At 38.3% G+C, this 25,602-nt stretch overlaps 1 protein-coding gene across 1 annotated transcript in view; it reads left to right on the top strand.

Moving 5' to 3' along the window:
• The window catches only part of arhgap9 (Rho GTPase activating protein 9), a 51,134-nt gene that overhangs the window by 4,938 nt on the left and 20,594 nt on the right, over positions 1–25,602 (top strand). The window contains 5 exon segments of the mRNA XM_041980906.1: positions 7,977–8,308; positions 12,545–12,731; positions 12,852–13,237; positions 18,759–19,010; positions 22,312–22,401. Coding sequence (XP_041836840.1) covers positions 8,087–8,308; positions 12,545–12,731; positions 12,852–13,237; positions 18,759–19,010; positions 22,312–22,401 — 1,137 coding nt within the window. The 5' untranslated portion in view covers positions 7,977–8,086.

The following is a 25,602-nucleotide window of genomic DNA, read 5'->3' as shown; positions in this document are numbered from 1 at the left end:
GTAGAAAACCAGGTTAACACTTTTCACACAGAAGAAAAGGACAAAACAAGCAGTCTAACAACATTACCTTCAACAACGCATCTTTCTCTATTTCTCACATTTTTAGGTTAAAAGTACAATTTATATCCAGGTTTGCCATAACAATAATAATTAAATCTGTTAAAGATGTGCTGATACCTCAGTATGGTTTTCACCAGTGTGGGATCAAAATTTTGTGCGGTTTATGAATGCTGCTAACTAAAATAATTGGCATAATCTTGTTTTTCTTACTGAAGTAAGCTCATTACTTTTAAACACACAGGCAGTTTGTTTTTCACCTTTTTTCTAGTAAAAATGCATACGCTAATTAAAAGGGGAGAAAAAAGGAAAAGAAATGTGATGCTTGAATTAATTCTTTCAAGACTTTAAAATGCCTCCTGGACAATTCTTCTCTATTTTGCCTAACCGGGGAAACGCTGGTCTTTTTAAAAATGTTTTTTTTTATATTTATATTGAAAACAGGGGAACGCGAGAACTTGAATATTATTATAGAAGTGAACTCTGAAGAAGTTTGCTATGTGTCAATGCAGGCTTCAGGGTTCATTGTAAACACAAGCATTGCGTCAGCAAGCGCTTGAAATGATGGCATCACACATGTGAAATATTAGTATATGCAACAAGGAGGAAAGCCACACATACTGGAGACACTGGTGATCGCAGTTGGTCACAGATGTTTGTTGTCATGATGGCAGTAATGAGTCTGAGCCAATGGCTGCTTCATTGTCATCATCTGCTTTTCGATTGGCTCTCTGTCACTTTACTCAACTAATCACCAGGAAAAATCCTGCCCACCTGTTTAGGCACACACACGCACGCACATGCATCTGTGCGCATACTCAGCAGCCAAACGTCACGCTGGGAAACGTAGTGTGTGCTTCAGTGTCTCTCTCTGGTCTGATCATCAATAATGCATGGCTTTTGGGAGGATGAAAGGCTGTTTTGGCTTGAGGCATGTGTCTCTTATGGAGAGAGAGAGACATCACTGCTGGTAGCTGTAACTGTACATCCATAGACAAAGAGACTTCTCTGTTGTAGGGCTGTTGTCAGTATAGCTTTTCCTTGGCCTGAAAATGGGCTTTTTTCATGTATACATTAGTGAACTTATCAATACTTTATTATATATATTGCCATTTCACACTGTTTTGTCCTCAAACCCTTAATTTAGAAGACACAAATGTTAATATTGGATATTAGTGTATGTTGTAAAGAAGCATACATTATGTCATTTTGGTGCATAGAAAATCTTGCCTTGACTCTTTTTGCTGTGGCATCGACCCTGAAATAGTTTCTTGTTAATATTTTAAAAGTGAGCATTAAGTGTAAATTCTCTGAGTTAAAGATTTTTTTTTCTTTGAATGTGTTTCAGGTGTAGATTAGGTAAAGTAGTGTAACATTCAGTTTGGTGAAGCATTGATTTTTCGGAAAGTTTTAAGGCACCTCTGTGCTTACTACTGCTGTGTTACATCTCCTTTTACTCATAATGTATGATGTGATGCAACACTTTACTCCACTAGCATCACCTGACTACAACATGGAACTAAAAAGTCAGATTAGCTGGCAAACCTGGATGCTTGTTTGTGTATAGTAATCATGCACGGGCAGAAGTTATCATGCCACTGTGAAGAACTTGAGCAGCTATTTGGCTGACACCATTATTAAGTCCACGTTTTACTTATTGTCGTGGTAATTAATGTTACTCTGTGCCTCATGTGCAGCAACTTTTTCTCATATTTTCCTGTGGTGCCTGTGGTTATAGACATTCATATGTAAATACATTTCGGTGTACGTGCATATAAGTGTGTATCTGCCATGTGTATATGTGAGAGTCTGTGCAATAACTCTTTGAAGTTGCTCATTCACTCTATATTCCTCCTCTTCCCATGTCTCATGTCTCTTTGAACACCATGTAGCCATGATTATTAAAGCCGCCTTCTTTCGACTTCAAACGTATGGGATGAATATGGATATGATATGACGCCAAACTCTCCACCAGCAGCCTGTACTCCATTCCAGTCCTGGCGTGCCATAAAGTTTGATAGACCCAGTATTAAACAATCTCCATTGGAGCTAAGCCTGTCATTCACTGGCTTGTCTTTGAGCTGGTTGAAGTAGTTATTACATAGCTTATCTGGGACGACATTGAGCTGCAGGGAAGATTTAAACATTGACTTGCGAACTTATAGTGCTTGTCATTTTTTTTGCTTCTTCAGGTGTTCTGCTCTGTATCAATCTAACCTGAACCTAACCCTATCATCAGCTTGTCTTATTCTATAAAACTGTCATTTATTATGCTGTTATTTACATTCATTGTTAGGTCCTCCAGGACCATAAATTGCACGTTTTTTTCCAGACTTTACACATCTGCTTTTCCCAGAACATACCATAAGTTTTTATACCTGTTTCAGATGTCACAAAGCCTTTTAATTCACCTGCAAAGAAAGTTATTATAGTTTTAATTGTGTTGCATTATACTGCTTAAAAATTATGCATGTCACTATCATTAAAACTGTACATATGCTATTATTACTGTGATTGTATGTAAAAGATGGATGTATCCAGTGTTAAATCACTCGCCTTGGCAAACTGCCATTGTGAAGCCTCCACTTAGGCATTTGGCTGTTGTTATCTTGGTGTTTTTGGAGCTAGAAGTGACCATATACAGACAAGATGGTGGAGCTAAAGAGCAAAACTGGAAGTCTGACAATACTGCATATCTTTGAGGCCTAATATCTATTTAAAGTTCTGGAATAGATCCCAAATATCCTTCACGGTGCCCTCCTCATCCTTCTGCCACATTGCATCACCGTGCTATCACAATAATCCAGAAGCAATAAACCACACAACAGGATTTTTAAAAATATTTTCATGGCTGCATGTAGGTTAGCTATGTGAGCAAAAATTCATTTGGTAGTAATTTGTTAATTGTGCAACTGGATCTCACTACATCCTACAAATTTGACTTTTAATTGTCAAATCTTGTTTTTGTAATTAAGTTTCAGTAATGATAACAGCCATTGCAAAAAAAAAATGCAGTTAAAAGCACTTCTGCACTGGCCTCACATTTGATTTTGGTTAACTGTGTCAATATTTTAAATGCAATGTGTGATCACTACGTTACTTAAATGTTTAATCACATGAGATTGAACACGAGTCAGACTGCTTAAAAGCTGTTTGCAGATTATTTGTTAAACCCGGAAGTTTCTTTATGATTGCTGTACATCTAAACGTCACACCTGTAATATGGTCACATGACTGTCAAGTGGGATTTGGAAACTTGCAACTTCAAGCATTCTCAGATAAAAAGTTTTTCATTAACGTAAAGTAGCTAAGGAGCCCAGTGGCTCTTCTACCACAATGAATCTCAAAGATAAGGAACGTTTCCATTGCTGTTAGTTCAGCTATGTGTTTCTCAGTCTTACACAAAAAACTAGCAAGCCAAGCTTTATTACACTTAGTTGAGATCATTTAATTTCAGTGTGGATTTGTATCAGGATCCCCTGAAAATGCAAAAAAAAAAAAAAAAAAAAAAAAAAAAAATATATATATATATATATATATATATATATATATATATATTTATATATATATGGCTTTGAGACAGGAATTGTTCTTGTACCTGCTCAAGTTAAACTTAAGTTTTGGTCTGTGAAATGATATAGAGTATTTATATTTGTAGAAAACATCCTCTAAAGGATCTTTACACTTACAAACAATTAACGTTTGTTGCGTTATCAAGCTTCAGGTCTGGAGCTGAATTCCATGACTAGAGGTGGAAAAAAAAAATCTGAAAATTAACTAAAACGTACACACTTTTTATGTCATGTTTGCACTCATGGCCAATTTAAACTAGAAAGTTAACCCAACATGTATGTGTTTTGATTGTGGGAGGATAGCTCAGCACCTAGTGAAAGTCCACACAAGATTAGCAAGTTCAAACCCTGAATCTTCTTGTTAAAAAGCATCAGTGTCAAACCCCATATCACAGTGAGTGCTCCATCTCCAGTATAATCCATGAAGTCATCCATGAAGTCACTGGATTTGAAGTCAAATCCAGTGACCTATCACTGGATTAATTTCACTTAAACATGCTGGTGGTTTAGAACCACAAAATGTATGATTGATTCTGTGTTTTTTATATCTATTACCATAAACTTAGCAAGGTTTTACAGGTAGTCAGACATCAAGCAAAACATGAGAAGAAATATAATGTGCCCTGCTTCACTGTTAACATTCATGTTGTATTTCTGATGTGTAACAGCACAGTTGACCAGTCCGCGTTGCGCTAAAATCAATAGCTGAATCAATCAGTTGGGCTGCTGGTTGTTATGATTTGGTCAGCACAGTGGTCCTCTGTCTCTCTGTTTCTCCCCATTGCTGTGTTTTTCAAGTTCATGTGTGCTTTATTTGGATTGATGGGAAATGGCCTACTGATGGTCTCTGTAGTCATCGCATAGGTAAAATACTGGCGAAATAGGGGAGAGTAAGATCTGTGAGGGTTCAGTGAGTAAAGCCGGGTATAAGTTGTCTGCATAGGATTAATTGTGTTTTTGTGTGCATGCATGCAAAAGTGAAATTATTTGATTTTTGGCAGATTGGAGCTGTTAGGTTGTGTCCATTCTGGTGGTTGTGTTACAGCCCTTTTATTGAGCCATCTGTTTTGGTTTGTTTATTGTTTCACACCAGTTGCGTTTTCTCATCTTGATTTTTTTGTGTGTTTATGTTTAAGGCTTATGGAATGCATGTTTCTGACTACAGAGAGGACTGGTGACCTTGCTAATACACTCTTTTACTTGAGGACTATGGTGAGTTGCTCCTGTTCTCTTGCATGCATGCACAAATTGCATACTTTCTATTTCTTTGAGTGAGTCTGACCTGTGTGCGAAGTGAGTCAGAGCTTGAGCAAATGCACTCAAGCAAAGGCAGACAGATAAGTCACTTGCAGCACTTACTCTCAGTTTTCCTCCTTCCTCACATATTGGTTCCATTTCGATTTTTTTCCCTCCATGTTTTCACCACTATCTCTTTTTCTATGTTTATTTTTATTTTTTTTGCTGCTGGCACGAAGTGATGAGCCTTGTTCCCTCACTTTCTGGCATGCTCTACCGTTGCCTCTTTGGCAGCTTTGACATGGCTCCTTGTGTATGTTTCTGATGCCATATGGCCTTCTCTGTATGTTGGGGTATGTGACAACAATGCCAACTCTGCTGCTGTGTGACCTGCAAATAGAAACACAGACGGACCTTATTTCACTCTTTGCACATCTTCTTGGAAATAGTCTGAACAACTTCCCATCTTAACATTTGCAGAAGTTAAATTTAGCAGTTTGTAGCAAATTTAAACTTTGAGCAGATTTTTCTTTTGCTGGGATTTTTATCTGTTTTGAGTTAAATAGCCTCTCATGTTGCTATGGTGAATCAGACACAAAAAACTATAATTAAAATCTTGAGTCATGACATGACAAAAGCCTGCACCATTGCAGACACATCATCTCTCCCCTCAACCAAAAGTTTTGCCCTTTGGGGCCAAAACCCAGAAAAATACAACTCAAAGACCTTAACTATGCTATCAGCTTAGTGTGCACCCACATTAGAGCCTTCTGTGGCTGGGGAAAGGTCTTACTTAAGTTAAGTCTTATTCCCCTTACAAATGTTTAATTAGGCACAACCTTGTTGCAGCAAACTTTGTTAGCTTAGTCTGCATTTCTTCTGTTTTCTAACAGTTGTTTTGAGCAGCCAAGAACGACAGGAAAAGGAAAACAGGTGTGCAGTAGCATCACTGAAACTCTTCCTGTCAGTGCGTGGAGAAGAGCTCATGGTGGACAGCCTATATGAATACATACTGCTGTATGTTTTGGCTTTTCTTTCAACCAGAGGTAGGTTGTAATTATTGCTGGCCTATCTTAATTGCAAATTACACATTGCTGAAGCCATGCAGCAGGATTGTTAATCCAAAAACAACTACTCTCTGCTTTAAGACTCGGTTTTGTAGTAATTACGTGCTGACAGGTACTAATCATCATTTATTTTAAGTGCTGGTGCATGCAGCCAACTGGAGTCTGTCTATTGGCTGTTTGTTCTTATAGACGGTAACTAAACTGTTAAAACATATATGAAAAACAAATGTCAAGACAAATGTCAAGATGGAAAGGAAATGACCCAAACTGTGGTTAAACCTTGGTGTGTCTTTGCAGTTTCCTGTTTCCTCGCTCGTCTCTGAATTCTGCCTCCGTGCTTTCTACTCTCAACATAACTGTTAAAAACAGTTACTGTATACTATAACCAGGAAGATCATGACTGCTTACAACTGTTTTTTTTTCTGCTTTGTGCCACTTGAACCAATCTAGTTTAAGTGGAGCCATCTAGTTGGTTTCCAGCTCCTAAAAAATAGCCACATTAGCAGCTACTTCAAAGCCTAACCAACAACCAGCTTTAGCAACATGAGAGAGGGGCCTTAGCAAATGTCTGTCTGGTTCATAATGTTGAATGTTATTTATTCTGATTCATTTAAATAAGATGCATTTAAAGATGCTCCTGTGCTACTAGGGAGTGATTCTTATAGCGGCGTTAGCCTGTCAATCATCCACACAAGCAGCCCTTCTCCCCATGTGCTGGTGTAGAGGGGTTTTACTGTAATTCTCTGTTGCTGTGAGAGTCACAGATTCATTCCTGTGCTTTAATAACAATGAGATTATCAAGGTTCAGCCAGCTATCCCATCTCACTCTTTCATCAGCTCACAGCTCCATTTAGCTTCATCTGTTCCACCGCTGCTCATGTTTTTTGTCTGTCTGCTTTTCTTGTCTAATCCACATTTCTTGACTCTTCTCACTGAGATGGGATTGTGGAAAGTTTGCTTTTCTGCTAGTCAGTGTTGAAGCTGTATGAATCTGTGTCTGGCAGAAAGTTAGATTGTCTCTTCTTATGTAAGCGGGTCTTGGCTGGGTAAAGCAAGGGTTTAGCTTGGGGGATGCTGGCTCAGGTGGCGAGATGGAGACAGGTGCTATTTTAGGAATACTGCACTCCTTACATCCTCCAAACACGAGTTATTCACTCACATGGGTGTCTTTGTTCTGATGGGATAAAAGGACAATAGAAAAGTGGAGTACCGTGGTTGTGTGCTTCATGTTCCTGCCGCATCTATCAGGTGAACTAAAATTAGACCCTGAAATTCTGTTAATCTGCATATATTGTTGCCGTAATCTGTGTTGTTAGCAGACAGTATTAAGTGCTAGCTATGAATAAGAAGGCTTCAACAGCACCACTAAACTACCTAAAGCTGAAGGTTTACACAGTCACTAGACGGTTGTAATGTTGTCATGAGGCAACAATGGATGTCTAACATTTGTGGTACAAAATATAATAAAAATTAAATAAAGGAAAATATATACATATTTTATATATATATATTTTATTTGGATATGAAAATGATCAGCCTGGACTCACTCTTGTGCTCTTAAATAAACATAGTTGTGCTTTCAGCAAACTTCTGCAGGTTTTTGGTACTTTATGATTTAAGGATAAAACCGCAATATTTAGATTTTCATTATCTATAAATCTCACAAAAAAACCTGAACTGACACATTAGTTTCATGGTGTTTTTTTTTATCTATAAGCATCATCTAATACTTTATCAGTGTTCTGATAAGATTAAGTACAATAACATGCATGATAAGTCTCCATACAGTAAAATTATTGTTTCAACTTACTTGACAACATATGAATCATAACATCTGTGCTACATAAAACAATTGAACAATGGAAAAAAAATTATTTTTACTTAAGAATGATTTCCCCAGAGGAAGGCTTCTATTTTTATCATGTTTTATAAACAGATTCATATTTTTTTCAGCCTTTGACCCAGTCCAGGCGAGATTTGCGGTGTTCCCTGCCAGCTCTGCTAATCTCTCTCTCTGTCTTGTTTTCTCTTGTGCCTTTCCCAGAGAATGGCTCTGGCCTGGCTCCAGTCTCACCTGCCCTGTACTATCCCAAATCCTGTCACACTTGAGTGTATTCCTAGCAACGCTTGCTGAACAGCACAGCGTGGAGAGTCATGCTGTCTGGTACTTGGCGTCGCTCTGTGGGGCACACACAGTCTGGTGCGACACCCACGGTGAGCCCCGGCAGGATGACAGTGTGTGGGGTCCCCAGTGGGACGGTGGTCCTTGAAGCCCAGTATGACTACAATTACCGTGGAGCAGACGGACGGCAAGTTTGCATAAGGGAGGGTGAACGGTTTATTCTCCTGAAGAAGACAAATGCTGACTGGTGGCAGGTAGGAAAATTGTTTAATTCAATTTCTCTTGTGTTCTTAAATAAACATGGATGGGCTTTTAGCAAACTTCTGCAGGTTTTAAGGACTTTTTAATTGAAGGATAAAGCTGTAATATTTATATTTTGTTATCCATAAATCTCACAAAAGAACCTAAACTGACACATCATGGTGTTTTTGACCATCAACTAATACTTTATCAATGTTCTGATAAGAATAAATAAAATAATATGCATTAAAAGGCTGCATGCAGTAAAATAACAATTATCAACTTATTTGACAAGAATTATGTCATTTCTGATTATTTTACACATTTGATAAATGCCACACGAGTTACAACAGTTGGTTAAAAAATAATCTTGTCACATCCTTTGTTGTTTGCTGGTGATTTCCCCTCATCTTTGCTGGATGGCTCTATACATAAACTCCTAAATGTGAAGTATAATATACACTCATTTAATTTAAATAACTTTCTAGAACCATGGAGAGGACTGTTATTACTTAACTTTGTGCAATGGATTTGATGTAATACTTATTACAATATGTAAGCCATGTTCATCCTGATGAAGCAAGTTGGTATCCTGTAAACTTTTATTTAAAGGTGATCATCATCATAATAACTAAATGTTTTATATCAGAAGATTCAGATAAAACATTTCAACACAATGTAATAAAGGAAAGTGATGACTCAAAATATAGAGAAAAGTAAGTAGTAAGTAAGCTGAATATTATATAATTACTTGAAATTAAAATGGTCAGCCTGGTCTGATAAAAACATATAAAAGATATGATTGTTCACAATGAAAAAACGTGAAAAATAAGCATCATAATAAAGACTAGAAAATTGTAATGGCAACCTTATATGTTGACTATGGTTTTATATCAGGCAGATTCATGTAACATGATGATTTTGTCATTTTAAAGCTTAGCTATATAAATGTTAGTAACTAAACATGAGTGATAGTGAAGCAAAATAGTGAGAGAAGTCTATAAAATGCTGAATGGGGTGGTGCTTTAAAGCAGGTCTGTTGCATGGCAGTTCACTGATTAAAGCCGCAGGCTATCCCTTCACACCTCCTTTTTTGTTTTTATGGATGTTAAAAATGGCACACATGAATTTTTTTACAGCTTTGAGTGCTGCAAAAAAATAATAATAAGCTTCACAAAGTCTAAAGGCAAATGTTGGTATGTAATAATTTTGGCTTTATGAAACTAGACTTAGTTTCTCTGGTGTGAAAACATGTTGAAATGATTTGAGACCAATGGAAAGATTTACAGAGGTTTAAGAAAGGATCATAAAAAGTGGCACAAAAAGTATTTGTGCCACTTTCATATCATCGGGCAGGGATCCCAGAGCTGAGGAGCTTTGGTTGAAACCTTTGTTTACCCTTAGTCTTGGAGCTAATTTTAAGAAAAGCCAGAGGATTTATGTTTGGCTCTGAAAACTTGAATGTCACACCTGCAAGTGCATTGGAGATTGGCAGGGCTTATGATCTGCTATAATATTAATATCATACCACTGTCATATGGTCCTTTACAGAGGTCTGTGGTACTGGAAGGGTTCCAACAATTTAGTATTATAGCTTTAAAGTGTGTTAACTGTCATTGCTATGACCTTTGTAATAATCTTCATCATGTTTATCATGAAACTCTACTTGCTAGAAGGTGTGATTATTTTTTGTTCTTAATATATCTGATTTATTTACTTTAAAATTAAGATGTCAACAGACATCATTTATCCTTTCTGCCTAACCTGGTCAGGACACTCTAAGAAAATATATTTTAAATCTCAAAAGTTACAGTTTATTTCCTGTAAATTCCAGTAAATGAATCTGCTTACCACTTACTGGAGATAAATGTACTATCATGCACCACCATCTCTGTGCTTAATACAGTCTCAGTCCAGACTGTTCTTAGTTGAGCAATATTCAAGAGATTTCAAGATTCAAGAAGTCTTTATTGTCATTATGCATTCACATATGAGCAGCCACATTGCAGCACACCAACACATCTAACTCACAGTAACATCTTCTGCCTATACACCATCTGTTAGATAAATAAATAGCTTAATGCTTAATGCAGTTGCCTGCTCACACAGGATCCCAGCCTCCTCAGCAGATATAGACGACACTGACCCTTCTTATAAAGAGAGTCGGTGTTATCTGTCCAGTCCAGTTTATTATTTAGGTGGACACCCAGGTATTTGTATGTCCTCACTCTCTCGATGTCAAGTCCTTGGATGTTTAACGGTGCAGTGGAGGAAGGTTTTTTCTGGAAATCGACCACCATCTTCTTTGTCTTGCTGGCATTTACTGGAAGGTAATTCTGCTCACACCAGTCGACAAAGTCCATGATGACCTGCCTGTACTCACAGTCGTTCCACTCCGACACACATTCCACTATGGCAGTGTCATCGGAGAACTTCTGGAGGTGACAACTGTCCGTGGAATACCTGAAGTCAGACGTGTACATTGTGAAGAGGAAAGGTGATAGTACTGTGCCCTGAGGGGCCCCTGTGCTGCAGAACACCACATCCGACACACAGTCCTGCAGCCTCACATACTGGGGTCTGTCAGTAAGGTAGTCAAGGACCCATGCAGCCAGATGGTCTGACTTCCGCCCTCTCCAGCTTCATTCTTAGTAGTGAAGGTTGAATCGTGTTAAAAGCACTGGAGAAATAAAAAAAAGTGATCCTCACAATGTTTCCAGTGCCCTCCAGGAGAGACAGGGATCTCTGCAGCAGGTAGATGACAGCGTCATCCACCTCAATGCCAGGCTTGTATGCAAACTGCAGGGGATCCATGCTTGGGCTTACCAGTGGGCAGAGATGGTTAAGGATGATCCTCTCCAGTGCCTTCATCAGGTGAGAGGTTAAGGCCACAGGTCTGAAGTGGATGGGCTCCTTGGCGCACAAGGTCTTGGGAACTGGGACCACACAAGAAGTCTTCCTGACCAGAACTCTTTCCAGACTCAGGCTCAGGTTAAAGATATAGCAGACCACCTGGCAGAGCTGGTCTGCACAGTCCCTGAGGAGTCTGGGGCTGATGCCATCAGGACCCGTGGCTTTCCTGGCTTTGATCTTCTTTAGTTGCACTCTCACCTGATCCACTGTGTGTCCACAAAGAGAAGTGGGTGGTGGAGAGGATAGCCCCAGAGATGGTGGTGGAAGTGAGGGTTAGGGTGAGAGACCCAGAGATGATGGTGATGGTGGTTGTGGTGAGGTGAGGTGAGGTGACAAACATGCCAAGGGAGCTGGGGGTAGGCTGGTCTGTGCTCAAGCTAAGGGGGTTTGGAGTAGGCCCAGTATCAAATCTGTTGAAAAACAGATTTAACTTGATAGCCCAGTCTTTGTCTCCAGCAGGATCCCTCCTCTTGCCCTTGCCCTGCCCTGATATAGTTTGGAGTCCTCTCCAAACCTCCCTTGCGTTGTTCTTCTGCAGGTGGTCCTCCATTTTCCTCCTGTAGCTGGCTGCATTGGCGTTGGCCGAGGGGGGGATGTACACCGTTATTGCAATGACATGTGAAAACTCCCTCGGCAGGTAGTACGGCGGGATGCTAACAGCTAGCAGCTCAATGTCCCTAGTACACTGTTGCTCTTTAACATGAGTGTGCCTAGGGTTACACCACTTATTGTCCACAAACATCGCTATTCCCCCGTCCTTCTTCTTACCACTCTCCCTTAAGTTTCTGTCCGCTCTGACAAGATGAAATCCGTCCAGCTGCACCAGTAAGTCCGGGGTGAGCTCGTTTAGCCAGGTCTCCGTGAAGTGAATCAGACTGCACTCCTGGTCTATGTCACAGTTCATTCAATTGTGAAATAAATTACCCAGAACTGACTTGATTATATTACTAAAAAAACTGACAAATCTTAAATTATGTGACAGTCCTGGTGAGTAATTTCTGTCATTGCCTGTTTTAAAATACAGCATCCACACATACTAATAAGCTAATTGTATAAATAGTGCTGTAGCAAAAGTGATGATTTACAGATGTCTGTTATGTAAACTTTCCACAAAAAAGTACATCAGAAACACCGACATTAGCGATAAAACTATATAATCTTGTCAGAATGAGAGAGAAGTTTAGTTTTTGCATCACATCTGCTGTATGTCAGGAATTGTAGTGTTTGACATTTCCACCATGACTTCAGCCCTCAGCTGTGTTTACTGCCGCCTGGTTGGCCTAAGTGGATTCATATGGAGGAAAAAAGCATAAAAATTTGTATCTGTTCTTTGACAGGTGCGGAGAATTGGGGCAGCCAGTAAAACAAAGCCACTGTATGTGCCTGCCACATATGTGACCGAGGTTCCCGTTGCACCGATGCCCCCGCCCCAGCGCCTGGTCATGTCTGCCTCCCACGTCAGCATCATGCCACGGGCTTCACTCTCTCCCAGCCACACAGCAAGCTATAATGAGCAGCGCCAAGGTAATGTAATAAACATAATGAGAATAAAAAGCTAAGAAAGCCTGTGGTTTCAGCTTTCATGGAAACATCTGGATGTTAAACAGATGAACTGATCTACGAATTTAAATCTTCTTCCCACAGTTAATAAACCCATCTATCGCTCCATGGAAAACCTTAGTGCCTTCCAAGGGTCACACAAGAACACAAGCATCGGTGGAGGCCATTTCCCTACGCTCCCTCTCTCTGGATTCACCTTTACCCCCAACTCTCCCACCTCCCCATCTGGCCACCTTATGGTCCCCGGATTGCCCGCAGCCTCCACAGCTCAAACAGTGCCACCAAACCCCAGGGTGGTCCCCATGATCACCAGGAGCCAGAGCTCCAGCAACCTGCCTGAAAACCTGATGGAGAACCCATATGATGAGGTGGGGGGTGGCGTCAGCAGTCGTGTCAACCACAAGATCCCAAAGAAGTCTTCTAGCCAATGGGACATGGTGGACGCTACAGGCAACAACAACCGGTTGCAGGTAAGGAGAAGCGAGAACTTACTAAGATGGCATCCAGATATGTGGTTCACATGACAAGGAACAGGGAAATTTTGCTGCTATTCTTATATTTAAGTTTATTTAGAATTTACCTTAAAGAAGTCTTTTTGAGCACATTTACATGACACAAGTATAGCTCAACTTAATGTGTCAGTCGGGCCAAAACCAGACATTTAAAATGTACACAACCGGTCAAAAGTTTGGACACACTTTCCCATTAAATCTAATGGTAAACATGTTAGATTGAAATCATACCGGGCTAATGCATTCAAAGATGCTTTTAAAGTTTAAAAGTTTTTGACCAGAATCACTCATACAATCATTCTAGCTCTACTAGATTCAAATGGGCTCACATCCTCTTCTTTTTTTTTTAATGAAAAATGTAAGTATGTTAATATAGCCAAATTTCCAATAAGGCTGCTCCCTTTACATTCACTGTATTTCTGTTTTCACATAAACACACAAGAAAATTGTGTATGATATGACAAGACATTTTCACTACTGGCACCTTTCACCTTCATACCTTCGATATTAATTAGTATTAAGAACAGTGACGTTACCTTGTGGAAAATGGGTCAAACAAATCCATCACATGCAGTTTATTCAGAAGGAAGCATGGGATTAATTTTGACTTCCTCTCATTGACATTCTCTAATCTGATGGATTTATATCTCCAAAACTGTATTTTTGATAATATTTTGACTTAATGAACCAAATAAAACAATTTGTTAAGGTTAAATTTGGCTGGATTTTAGACGTCTACTTCTCAGTGAAACTTCAGACTTTTTCTCTTTTTATAAAATTTAGCAGTGGTAATAATATTAATATATATAATATCGTATCAATACAAATCTGTCTTTCCTAAACAATGAGTTCAGACATGGCAGCAGAGACTGGATTTGATTTACACTTGCACTTGTCCTCAATAATCCTCCTAAAGCAGCAATCAAGTCAGCATTGTCATGACGCCATAGCTTCCCTGCATTACATCAGAGGGGATTACACAAGGCTTCGCTGGTGAGAGAAGTACTCAAGGTTAACGCATCTGTCAGATGAGGGAAACTCCCACAGCTGAGTACAAAAACTGCCTCTCCAAATGGAGTTTTATTTCCGCTAAACTGCGTGTGCAAAAGCGACATCCGACTTTGGATAGATATGATCTCAGTGGAAATGACATTGCACTTTTTTATCTACCATTTTTCTCCCCCTCTGTCCCTTTGTGTCTAACTCTCTGTCACTCTCTCAGGACTCTTTTCGTTCGAGCCTCTAATACCAGTAAGCAGGATTAAAGCAGCCACATTCAGGTCAAATCTCGCTGTTGTTTTACTCTGACCAAAGATATCTGCCAGACGGTTTTTATCAGTGCCGCCACACTGATGATGAATTTTTAAGTAGATTTAATCTCAAGTCTTTAAGATGAAGCTGACTGATTTACTATTTTTAAAGTACTTTTGTAGTATTTTTAGCTCTCCTGTATGGCCACAAAGACTTATTACCAAAGCCAAAGACATGCTGATTCTCTCAGATGACGTTCTCTCAACTTTTAAACTCAGCCACATATGTGCACTTATTTTGGACCATGAAGACTGGCTTTTACCCTGAGGGTGTTGAGGTCAGCTTTCACTACGGGGCAGTTAGGTTTCTTAACACAAAGCAACACAAAATCTTACTATGCTTACACTATCCTCATGTTGAAATCGGCCAAAGAAAAATCTATGTCTGAGTCTGAGCAAAGTGTGTAAACAAACACACGGCATACCTACATCTATTCTCTAAACTCATACTCTCAACATAAGTGGAGATGATGTTCTTCTCACCTATGTGCACTCTGATGGGTCATCCTGTCAAAATTTTACACCTATTTGTTGGGCCTGAAATATTGTTTTAGTAAATCTAGATCAATCCTTCTCCATCTTGTTGTCATGTGTAAAGTCAGTAAATGAAGTTCCTCCGCCTCACTTCCGTCATGTTGCATTTCCCCTAGCGAGAAAGCATCCTACTTAGTACATGCTCAGTCACAGTTCAGATGAATATGACGATATCAAACATATAAAAAGAAGAGGTGCAATAGGAAGTAAAAGATAGTCTGTCATGGCAAGAAGAATGTTCAAATGTGAATTACTCAGGATCCGCCTCATTCGCTTTTGATTTCCAAACAATAATATCAAGAGATCCAATTCGAGACACCTCTGGACAAAAATGGATCTACCTACAATCAACCTGAGTAATGAAATCTATGATAAAGGGGTGAGCAATATTCCTCTGTTGTGCTTTTCTTACATGCAATCTTGTGGTGTCAGGTTTGATCTATGTCAGCCAAATTGTTGTGATTAGTCAGAGCAAACTTGGTGGAAGTGTATTTTGAGTAGTAGTAAAACATCCACACAGCAGATTTTTTTTATGGGGCTTTACAGGTCACATTAATAGTTTCTCTTTTTTACTAGTTTAGTTGTTAAGCTTGGCTTTGTTTGTATTCACGCTCATGTCTGAGTGAACTATTTGAGTGTTATGGTTTTGTGATCAAGTTTAGTGAAGTTCACTTTGAAATCAAAATATACCCAATATATGCTCCAAACACCACAATTCTCTGGTCTTTTCATTATGATCCAAATGAAGTATTAAAATGGCGCTTTTCTTTGCATAATTTCAAATCTGACATGTCCATGTTTGATTTTGCTGAAAAAAACTAACCATTGTTTTCAACAGATGTGGTGTGGTAGTTAGCCCCATCGCATCACAGCTTCGCAGCAAGAAGGTTCCTGGTTTAAACCTCATCTGTGCATGTTCTTCTTCTGCATGTATGAGTTCTCTTTAGATGCTGGTGTTTCTAAATTTAATGTAGGAGTGAGTCTGAGCATGAGGGGTTGTTCAGGGCCTGTCCAGGGTGTACCCTAGCAGCTCGGATAGGCTGCAGTGCCCCTGTGGGACTGCACTGGAAGAAGAAAAATGAATCGATGGATGGTAAACAGAGGGGAAACTGCGAGGCATGAATCACCAGGTGGCTAAAACATCCAGTGCGGCCACCACAGTGAAGTACAGTCACATTCCTTTTTGCATCACTTCCATGCATACTTAAAAACACCGTCCCCCTCTGAAAGACAGTGTTATATAACAGGGATCAACCAGCAAGTCGTCAATCAGTTTTTGAATTATGTCTCGGCTATATTCTGTGGACAGATGATCTTCTTGGTACACATTCCTCCAGTTTGTTTTATTGGATTTACAGATGTCCCTCTCTTGTTGCTGTTGCTTCAGTGCTCACAGTCTGTGTGAGCAAATGTGTTTTTGTAAGCTCAGTCTTAATCCAAACTCTGATGGGTTTTTTTTCTATAGCAGGAAACTGTAGGATTTATTTATGGCTCTTTATGGTTGTTATGAGGTATGTGTTTAGTCTTTGCATGTTGGGTTGACTGCGTTTGTTCAAGCTACTGCAATCTGCTGCTTGTTGTTGCTGAACTGTTCTGTTATTTTTGTTTATAAGCTGTATGTGCTAAAAATTCAGGCACTAAAAGTAAAGTGAAGGAGCTTTGCAAAAATCTGAACTATCACTCAACATTATGCATATGCAGTAACAACAGTTTTCTTTTAAAAATGCACCATTAGTTGATGTTTAACACTCTCTGAGCTGACTTACATTGCCAAATCCGTTTCTAAAAACAAAAATTAAAACTTAATTCTAATAATTATGATGAAGAACACACAGATAAATCAGTATCATTGATATCCAGCTTGTTCAGTACAAATGTTCAGTCCAATATTTATATATTGTGATTTAATTGTGTCACACTGACTTTGCCATGAAACTGACAAACTTTACATTATTTACATTTCATTTTGTTGTCGCAAAATTAAATCTAAAGTTAGTCTTTTGAAACTTTTTTCTTTTTTTATTCAGAAATTTCTTTTTTATGTGAAGCGTTATAATGAGGGATTTTTTTTATACATTTGTATGAAAGACTTCTTGCTCATTCAAAGAGAGCGTGATGAAGGGCTGAAATACTTAAAAACGGTTCAAATTAAAGACAGCTAGTTTTTAGAATGTAAATTTTCTTTGGCATTAAAGGGAAATAACATGTGACCAAGTTACATGTTAAGTTGTAAGCTGATGACACTTTAATTTTCTTAAAATTGCTCTCTTATGACTCCGGTCTTTTGCTCGTATTGTGTAACAAGGGTCACTTTTGAAATGTGGCTAGATCATTAGGTTAGATCCTAAAGATAATTTTAACAGAATTTATTTTACTAAAGATTTGTTTAACTATTTTAACTAAAGATGATGGTTATTTTCTCAGACTTAGTAATGTATTTGAACATAAGAAGTGTGCCTCAAAATAGCTCTGATTGCTCAACTTTTCCTTTTGTTTAAATGTGCACACTACGTATTTTTTAACTTTTTAACCATTTATTTCTGTTATCATATTTCACATTATTTTATCTTAAGATATTTTATTTATTTAGTTGTTATTGACTATTTCTTTGTTCATTCTTTTAATATAATAATTTGACAGTTTGAAAGAAGGTCCATCTATCCTAAATAGCTATAATCATTTAAAAAAGACTGCCTTGTTTTCATAAATGGTGAGTGTTACAGAAACATTACAGAAACACTAAAGATCCCTCCTCTTCAACCACCTGAATTTGCAGATGAGCAGTGCCTTTGTCCTGCTACAGCATTATTGAAATAACATCTGTCCTGCATCTTCTTGCCTTAGAAATCACCTCTATCAACAACACAACTAAGCTCTTGTGCAGTGAAAACAATCACCTGTCTGGTGGGAACAATCCTTCACCTTTCTCTGTCCTTGTGCGTAAAATACACAAGCACCAGATAGTGTGAAGCAGACACTGTATTAAAAACTGAGAAATTAAAATATGACCTGCATGTGTTTTTTTTATTTTTTTATTTATTTTTTTATTTATACTCGCTTAATATAACAGAGAGGGGCTGTAGCCTATCCCAGTTTCTAATAGTTAAAAGGTAGGGTACATTCAGGTTGCCCATCCAGGTTAACAGAGAGACAAACAACCATTCATACTTATCACCTTCATATTTGCCTCATTATATCTGGGAAATGTAAATCGTGAATAGAATATTTTTTTTCCACAATATTTCTTCTCTCTTGAGAAAACACTGGAATATTTAGAAAACATTTAGAGCTGCAGCCCCAGACGCCCAGACTAAACCCATGGGTATTGGCCCAGATTGTGTGTCCCTTGCGTTCTCTGACAGAAATGTTAATGTTGAGGTGAGGGCTCTGTCAACATACAGTCCTGCTGCCATAAAAACTTGCTAGAGCAAGACTTGTGTGTCAATCCAAAGCAGAAAACAGTCCTCAGGAAATGTACCATTGACTCTTTTTTTGCATAATGATTGCTATAAAGTGCAGTGCCCTGATGTATGTCTTAGGAATTCATAAAATTTTTACCTCTCCGTCCTCCATATATACTTCCACCTTTGTTATTCTCACTCTTTTGTTTCCCCTTTTCTCTTTCTGCATAAAAGGTCCCAACAGAGGCCTATTTGTCCCAGCTGTCCTGGCAGAATTCCCCTCTTTATACCAAAATGCAGACGGAGAAGCATCAGCCACAGCTGGAACCACCCACCCCTGCTCCAGGTCAGCAGCCTCTTCAGATTATGGACCTGTGGGAGCAGTACTCTGACCCAGCTACAGGCAGACACTATTATGTCAATAGAATTACCAGGGAGAGGTCCTGGAAACCCCCTCGCCGCGCCCGTACTCAAAGCGCCAACAAGGTAAAGCCCTGAACACAGCAGGTATCATTCACTGATCCTCCTTGTAATCTCTACTGCCACTGAGCTAGCCTTAAAATGTGAACATTTTGGTATTTTCTGAGCTGGATGAAAATGCCTTTTTTCAAAGGGAGAGGGTAGAAAGGGTCAGGGTATAGAAGAAATGATGAGGCTCATTTACATGCATGGGTGGTTTGTCTGTATCTGCATTAATTGGAACATGTTCAGTCACAACTCTCCACAGAGCAGCCTGGATGGTATTTTCTCTCTTTACTTAGACACAGAGGATTTGCAGACACATTGATCATAGGACTGATTTTATACTGCTGGAATCTAGTGGACAAGAGGAGACTTCAACATGAGTTTGAGAATTAGAGGTTGATACTTTGGCATAAGGTCACAAAAGTCACTGTAGATTTTTCTTGTAAATAGATCTTGTAAGTAAATCTGTCACATATGATATACTGTAAACATAATTTCGCTTTGGAATTATTAGTACTAGAAAGGACGTAAGTAGTTTTTTTGTTTTCCTTTTCATTTTGTATAACAAATTGTGTCTGATTATTTAAACAAGACCTACATATTTTTTTTTCAAAATTGTTAGTATTGTTTAATTAGCATTAACTTGTTGTTAGTTTATTTGTACTAGGGGTTGGACTCGATAAAAAAAATAATCTACTTAATTAGAGGCTTTATAATCTTGATTAGTCGCATTTAAATTGCATAAAAATAGTAAAAAAATAAATTAAAAAATACCCCTGGCCAAAACTGAACAGACCTAAAGTTAAAGCGTCATTTTAAGTACTTTAACCAACAGCTCCAGCTGTTCTCTAATTAAGAGTCTAAACATGTTACAGTACTTTTTAAACTCTTTATTAATAGGCATTAATATCTGACGGTAAGCCAGGGCGGAATCAGCCATGGCAACTTTGTGCTCTTCATTTCCATTCTGACCCCTCGAGCAGAGATGAACATCTGCTCTGACTGAAGCTAAGTGCTTTTGGAAGGGTGAGAAGAAAGCGACAGCACCCCAGGCTCACTGAGAAGAAGTAAACTATACGTTCTTTCACGTCAGTGTCCAAAAGTCTCAAATAACACCAGAAAAAGTCACTAGATTTGTCACTAATTGCTTTTTTGAAATAGAGTTGCTAGAAAACTCAAAAGCAGCTAAGTTGGCAACACGTGTTAGCCGAGCTCTGACATGTGCATCAATGTAATCGGTGTGCCAGGAAATTGTGCAGTAACAAACGTTCCGTGTTCATTTTTTAACCCGTTATTTATTTTGTAAATAATTAATCGTAATTAACACGTTAAAAGTCCCACCCCTAAGTTGTAGCACTGCTAGAAGTCACAAACTAAACAAAATACATTTAAGTTCATATAATCTAAATATTGTACAAGATTATTGATATTAACTTTGCAGAATTACAGGACATTTATAGAATAAGTACACTTTCTTGCATCTTAGGATGCATTCACCCCAGGATTGTTGGGGGTACCCTGTTCAACTGGGTAGGAAATTCTGAAAATGTTTGCACCTTCCGTTGGTTTGGTTGTGCAGAGTTTCCAGCTGAAAGTTGACATTCACACTTGACTGTAATGTACATGTTACAAAAACAGACGATTTGTGAAAAGAGTGAAAAAGCATCTCTGTAAAACAGGAAAAAAGAGCACGTGACTCCTGACAACACCTATTTAACATTCACAATGCAGGCTAGGTGGTTTCTTTATCTTGAAGCATTTTCAGTATAAGGTAAAAAATGTTCAAGAAGTCCAGTTGGCTTCTGGTCAAGCATTTAGTATAATTAATATAGTGAGAGTTCAAACCTTGATTTAATTTAAATTTAACATAGACTTTTAGATCAATTACTTCCTTAAAAATTGTTAATGTTTAATTTCTGCAGATTTTTCCAGCTTCCAAACTAGTTTAAGAATGACTGAGGTAAACAATTGGCCTTGCTCCATCCAGAGTGAAGAAAATAACTAAACATGTCTGATAAAACTTTTTAAGCACACATCTTTTCTGTTTACTTGTATAAAATAACAAAAATAAACATGCTTTATGAAGGCTGTTTGCTGTTTCTGCTCTAAAAAAGAAAAAAAGTAAAGAAGGTAATTATGTCCAAGATGACTCTTCTGCCGGTCAGAAAGAAATTAATTAAGGAATTAATTAATTAGAAAAGAAACAGATTTTTTGCAAAAATAACAAATTATTTTATACAAACAGCCAGTTTACACAACAATGCTGTAATTCTCCCCAAGCATTATAAACTTAGCACAAAATGTAAGAAAATTTATGTTTGTTAGATCATTTCTTTCTTTAAATAATACCAATTATTGCTATATTGTACAGTGTTTGAAAGTCTGAGTGGTCACCTTTACATCGTGGTATAACTTGTAAGGATCGTGCATTTGCGGAATGAGCAACACAGCTAAATATTATGAAAAATGTGCCAAAATCCTCTCCAATATTCTTCTCTTTTTCTCCTGTTCCATCGAGCACCTTAAAACTCTTATTTTGAGTTGCTTGGTGGAGTCTGTTTTGTTAGATTGGATGATTGCACTTTCCCACAGTTATAAGGAAAAACAACACATATTGGCCTTTTTTATACTTCATTTTACATTGTTAGAAATTTCAGTAGCGTGTGAAAGATCCATATGCAGCTAAAACAGCTCTGCACTTCCTCCTCATGCTGGTCACCAGCCTGGTCACATTTTGCTGTGAGATGGCATCCCATTGCTCAGCCAGGAGCTGTTGAAGGTCAGTCAGGGTGGCTGTGCTGGTCATGCTATCACATGCAGCACAATCAAGCTGATTCCACACACATTCAGTTGGGTTGAGGTCTGGACTCAGGTCAGGTTTTTCCATCTGCTCCAGACCCAAATTCTGGAGCTAGACTGTAATAATCCTGGTTCTGTGAGGGAGTGTTTTCATCCTGGAGATAGGTGCCAGATTCTGGAGATAAAGGATCGCCACTGGCTCCAGAATCTCATACAAATTTGTCTCTTTATTACTTAGGTGTCAGTGAGGTGTTGTATGACACTTAGGTGTTATACAACTTTGGCTGCTACTTACCTGGCAACACTTAAATCTCAAACAAGAGTAAATACCAATAAGAGAATAAATACATTATGAGCAGTTTACCCAAATAATTAACCAAACACAAATTTACTTTACTTTTTATTCTAAGTTTATGTTATGTTTGAGGCTGCCAAAGTGCTGTTTTGTTCTATGATTGCAGCTACCTGTAACAATGTACTGAAGACACTTCCTCGTTACAATCTGTGTGTGTTCGTTATGCAGGTCGGGCTGGTACAACCTCAGATGTTGCCCCGGGACACCAGCCATCTGTCACTGCCACTTACTGAGGCTGGCAATGGAACTATGCACAAGGTAAATACACAGTTTTCCCTCCTAAAAAAATCCAACCTTCCTGTGTCATTATTTGTTATTCAACTTTTGCATCTGATATAACCTCCTCAGTAGTCCAAATTTATGAATATTTGGGATGTTTAGATTAGACTTTTTCTCGTGATAAAATTAATGAGTGTGATGAACAGATGTTTTGGCTTTGTTTTCTTCTTACCTGTGAACAACAAGAACAAAAAGCATTCCTTTGTCCTCTTTCATACAGGCACTGTGTGTGTGAAATAAACCAACGAAATAAATCACATAAAAGGCAACAAAAGTTGTGCATGATGATTGGTTTCAGTCTTCAGTATCATATTAAAATTTCCTCCAATATTTTCTTAATATACATGTCTTCCACTGATATAATTTAAAAGTAATAGTAGCACTAATAGTTCTTAGCGACTTTTTTTTAAAAGTGAAAATACCTGTTCTTTGACATCATTTACAAAAAACGCCCTGCCCACTGTCTGGATGGTTTCCAACTTCCTCAACTTCACTGAGAACCAAACTTAAGTTGTCACCTTTGGGGCCAGTGACAATGCCATTCATTTTTTTAGATCTATATAACCTGTTAAAATCCTGTTATATAACCAGTTAAAATCAGGTGTTAAAAAGTTGGATGTGATATTTGACTCAAACTTTAATTTTGAGAAACAGATTTGTTCAGTGGTAAAAAGATCTTTTTTAAGCTGAGGCTTTTTTTAAGAGTTTAATTTGTAACTCTTAAGGACTATAAAAGGTTGATTTATGCTTTTGTTACATCTCAACTGGATTACCGTAATTCTTATACGTAATACAGAGGTGATCAGGCCTTTTCAGTGGCTCCTAAACTGTGGAACCAGCTGCCTCTATATCTAAGACACATCCTCCAACTCAATTTTAAAGCTGTACAGCACTTTGGCCAACCGCAGTTTTTAAATGTGCTCTATAAATAAACTTAAACTTAAACTTGTCTACCTCTGTTAGGTGAACACATTGTCAGTCTCTGTTTATCACGCCTCTTCCAAAATAGCTCTGAGCTCAAGACAGACAAAAGTACTGACTTCGGCCATATTAAAAAGGATATTACATTTTTCTAGATGTACCAACTCTGACACACACATCAATGATGTTTAAGTAGGGCTCACCTCTGAACTTAATAATATCTCCCCAGCTGATCCAGAGGAGCAGAGTCTGTTATTGGTCTCAAATTAGAAGAAAGAGTAGCATTTGTAAATTCAAAATATTACAAAATAAGTTAAAAAAATGTTCACTAAAAGTTCCCAGTAAGCCTGAAACGACTCCTTGAGTGCATCGTTTCTTCTCCTTCTTATAGGCTTTGCTTTACAGGAGTGTTTACAGCCTTCAAATGAGGAATCTGATGTTTGGTGAATGTAGTCAGTGACTAAAATGGACCTGTACTCCAAATCAGTGATGACAACTAGGAGGTGTAGCAGTGCAGGCTGAATGATCCAGATTGCCCGAGATAAGCATTTGCGTCTGAACGATACATTGCTTCAGCATTGCATCAGTGTTTCAAATTTAATGTTGTTCATCAAAAAAAATACCCACATGATCAAGAGCAGTGGTTCCCCCCATCAAGTCAGTTTGAGATGCGTTCTGTTGACCTATATGTGTCACTTTTTATTTTGTGGTAAATGATGTATAATGCATACTGCGTGCCACATTGGTTCATGAACCGGGTGTAAAAACCCAGGTGCCCATATTACTTTTTATTTTTAAAAATAATCTTTGTGGTTTCCATTTCTACTCTCACACTAAGCTCATCTTTAGAGTTGTACAAAATGACTCTGAATTTCTGTCTTTGTGAATAAGTAAGTGAAGGATGAACTGATCACAGAGGAGCAGAACATTTTAGATAGCACATTGTTTTTAACATTTTAGACAAGACAGGTGAGAGATTTCTGCTCTGTGCAGTTTTGGAGTGATTAAAGAAAGCTCAAAGAAATGTTTTTAGTAGCTGGTGTCAGACCTTGATTAGCTTACTTGGGTCACGGCTTGTTCACTGTCACAAAGAAAGACCAGGTGATGCACATTTCAAAGCTTTATAAATGCTCCAGCATGTGTCATTAATTCTCTCTTTTTCACTAATCTGATGCAACTCAATGTGTCAGTGTCTAATTTAAATGAGCACCCTATTTTTTTGTATTTACATTAATTACAAAGACTAAACTACTGCAGGCATATTAGCATACAAACATGCAATGCAGTGTCAGGCTTATCTGACACGAGTGAGTACCCCACACAAAAGCCAACCAGGCTCCTCTGTAGCACATACTGTTCACTAAGCTTTGGCATGTACGTGGCGCACATTTACTACAAGCCATATACACCCACAATTTTAGAGTCTATGCAAAACTTGGGGATTGAAAAATCATAGTTTTGATGATGGGGGCAGATGGTTGTTTTTTTCCTTTGAGCTACAACTACCCTGCTAAGTGAAGTTTTTAACCGTTTTCACAGCGGTTGTGTTTCACACGATTACAGCGCGTTTTGGTACACTATTAGGAAATGTTATAGCAAGATGACAGTGAAGAATGACAGAAAGATGCAACTTCACACCAGTAAATGCTTGAGACAAAACATCACTCCTCTAAGAAAGCTGGAGGTAAAATGAGAATGGTTTTAACAACAGGATGATCCTAAATACATTTTAAAATTCTCCAGTGGTGCAGACTGTAGGTGTTGCCTTCAGAGGAGCTGAAACATCCTCTCATTAGCGCTAAACATCATGTTCCAAATGCATGTATTTCATAAAATAGGTCATTGTGACAGAAGCAGGATCAGTGGACTCGCTACTCGTTGTAATACTATGATCTGCAGAAGTTGTTTCTAACATTTATCCAGCACTAACTGTTCCACTTGCATGTCTGCAACTTACCACATAACCTCGATCACAGCATGTGGTCATACACCTGTGTTAGTTAAATGGGAGGCATGCTGAGTGGTGCTGGTTTAACAGTTTATTGAGGTAGTTGCCGTTTTTCTCAGTTGGACTGCTCAGAAACTAGCGGGCCAATCCCGATGAGGACATGGCGTAGAGGTAGAACTGTGGACAAAGAAAGAATCAGTTTCATTCAAGTGCTGATCTGAATCAGTCACCACCTTTTTTTTTGATTGAGAAAATAACACACTGGTATGGTTGGAGGTTGAGCTCATGAGTGCCTCTTTTAATTGACAGAC

The sequence above is a fragment of the Melanotaenia boesemani genome, chromosome 3 (assembly GCF_017639745.1).
Source record: "Melanotaenia boesemani isolate fMelBoe1 chromosome 3, fMelBoe1.pri, whole genome shotgun sequence".
In the NCBI taxonomy this organism is placed as follows: domain Eukaryota; kingdom Metazoa; phylum Chordata; class Actinopteri; order Atheriniformes; family Melanotaeniidae; genus Melanotaenia; species Melanotaenia boesemani.
Note: the sequence above shows the minus strand (reverse complement) of the source record. Positions and strands in the feature narration are given on the sequence as shown.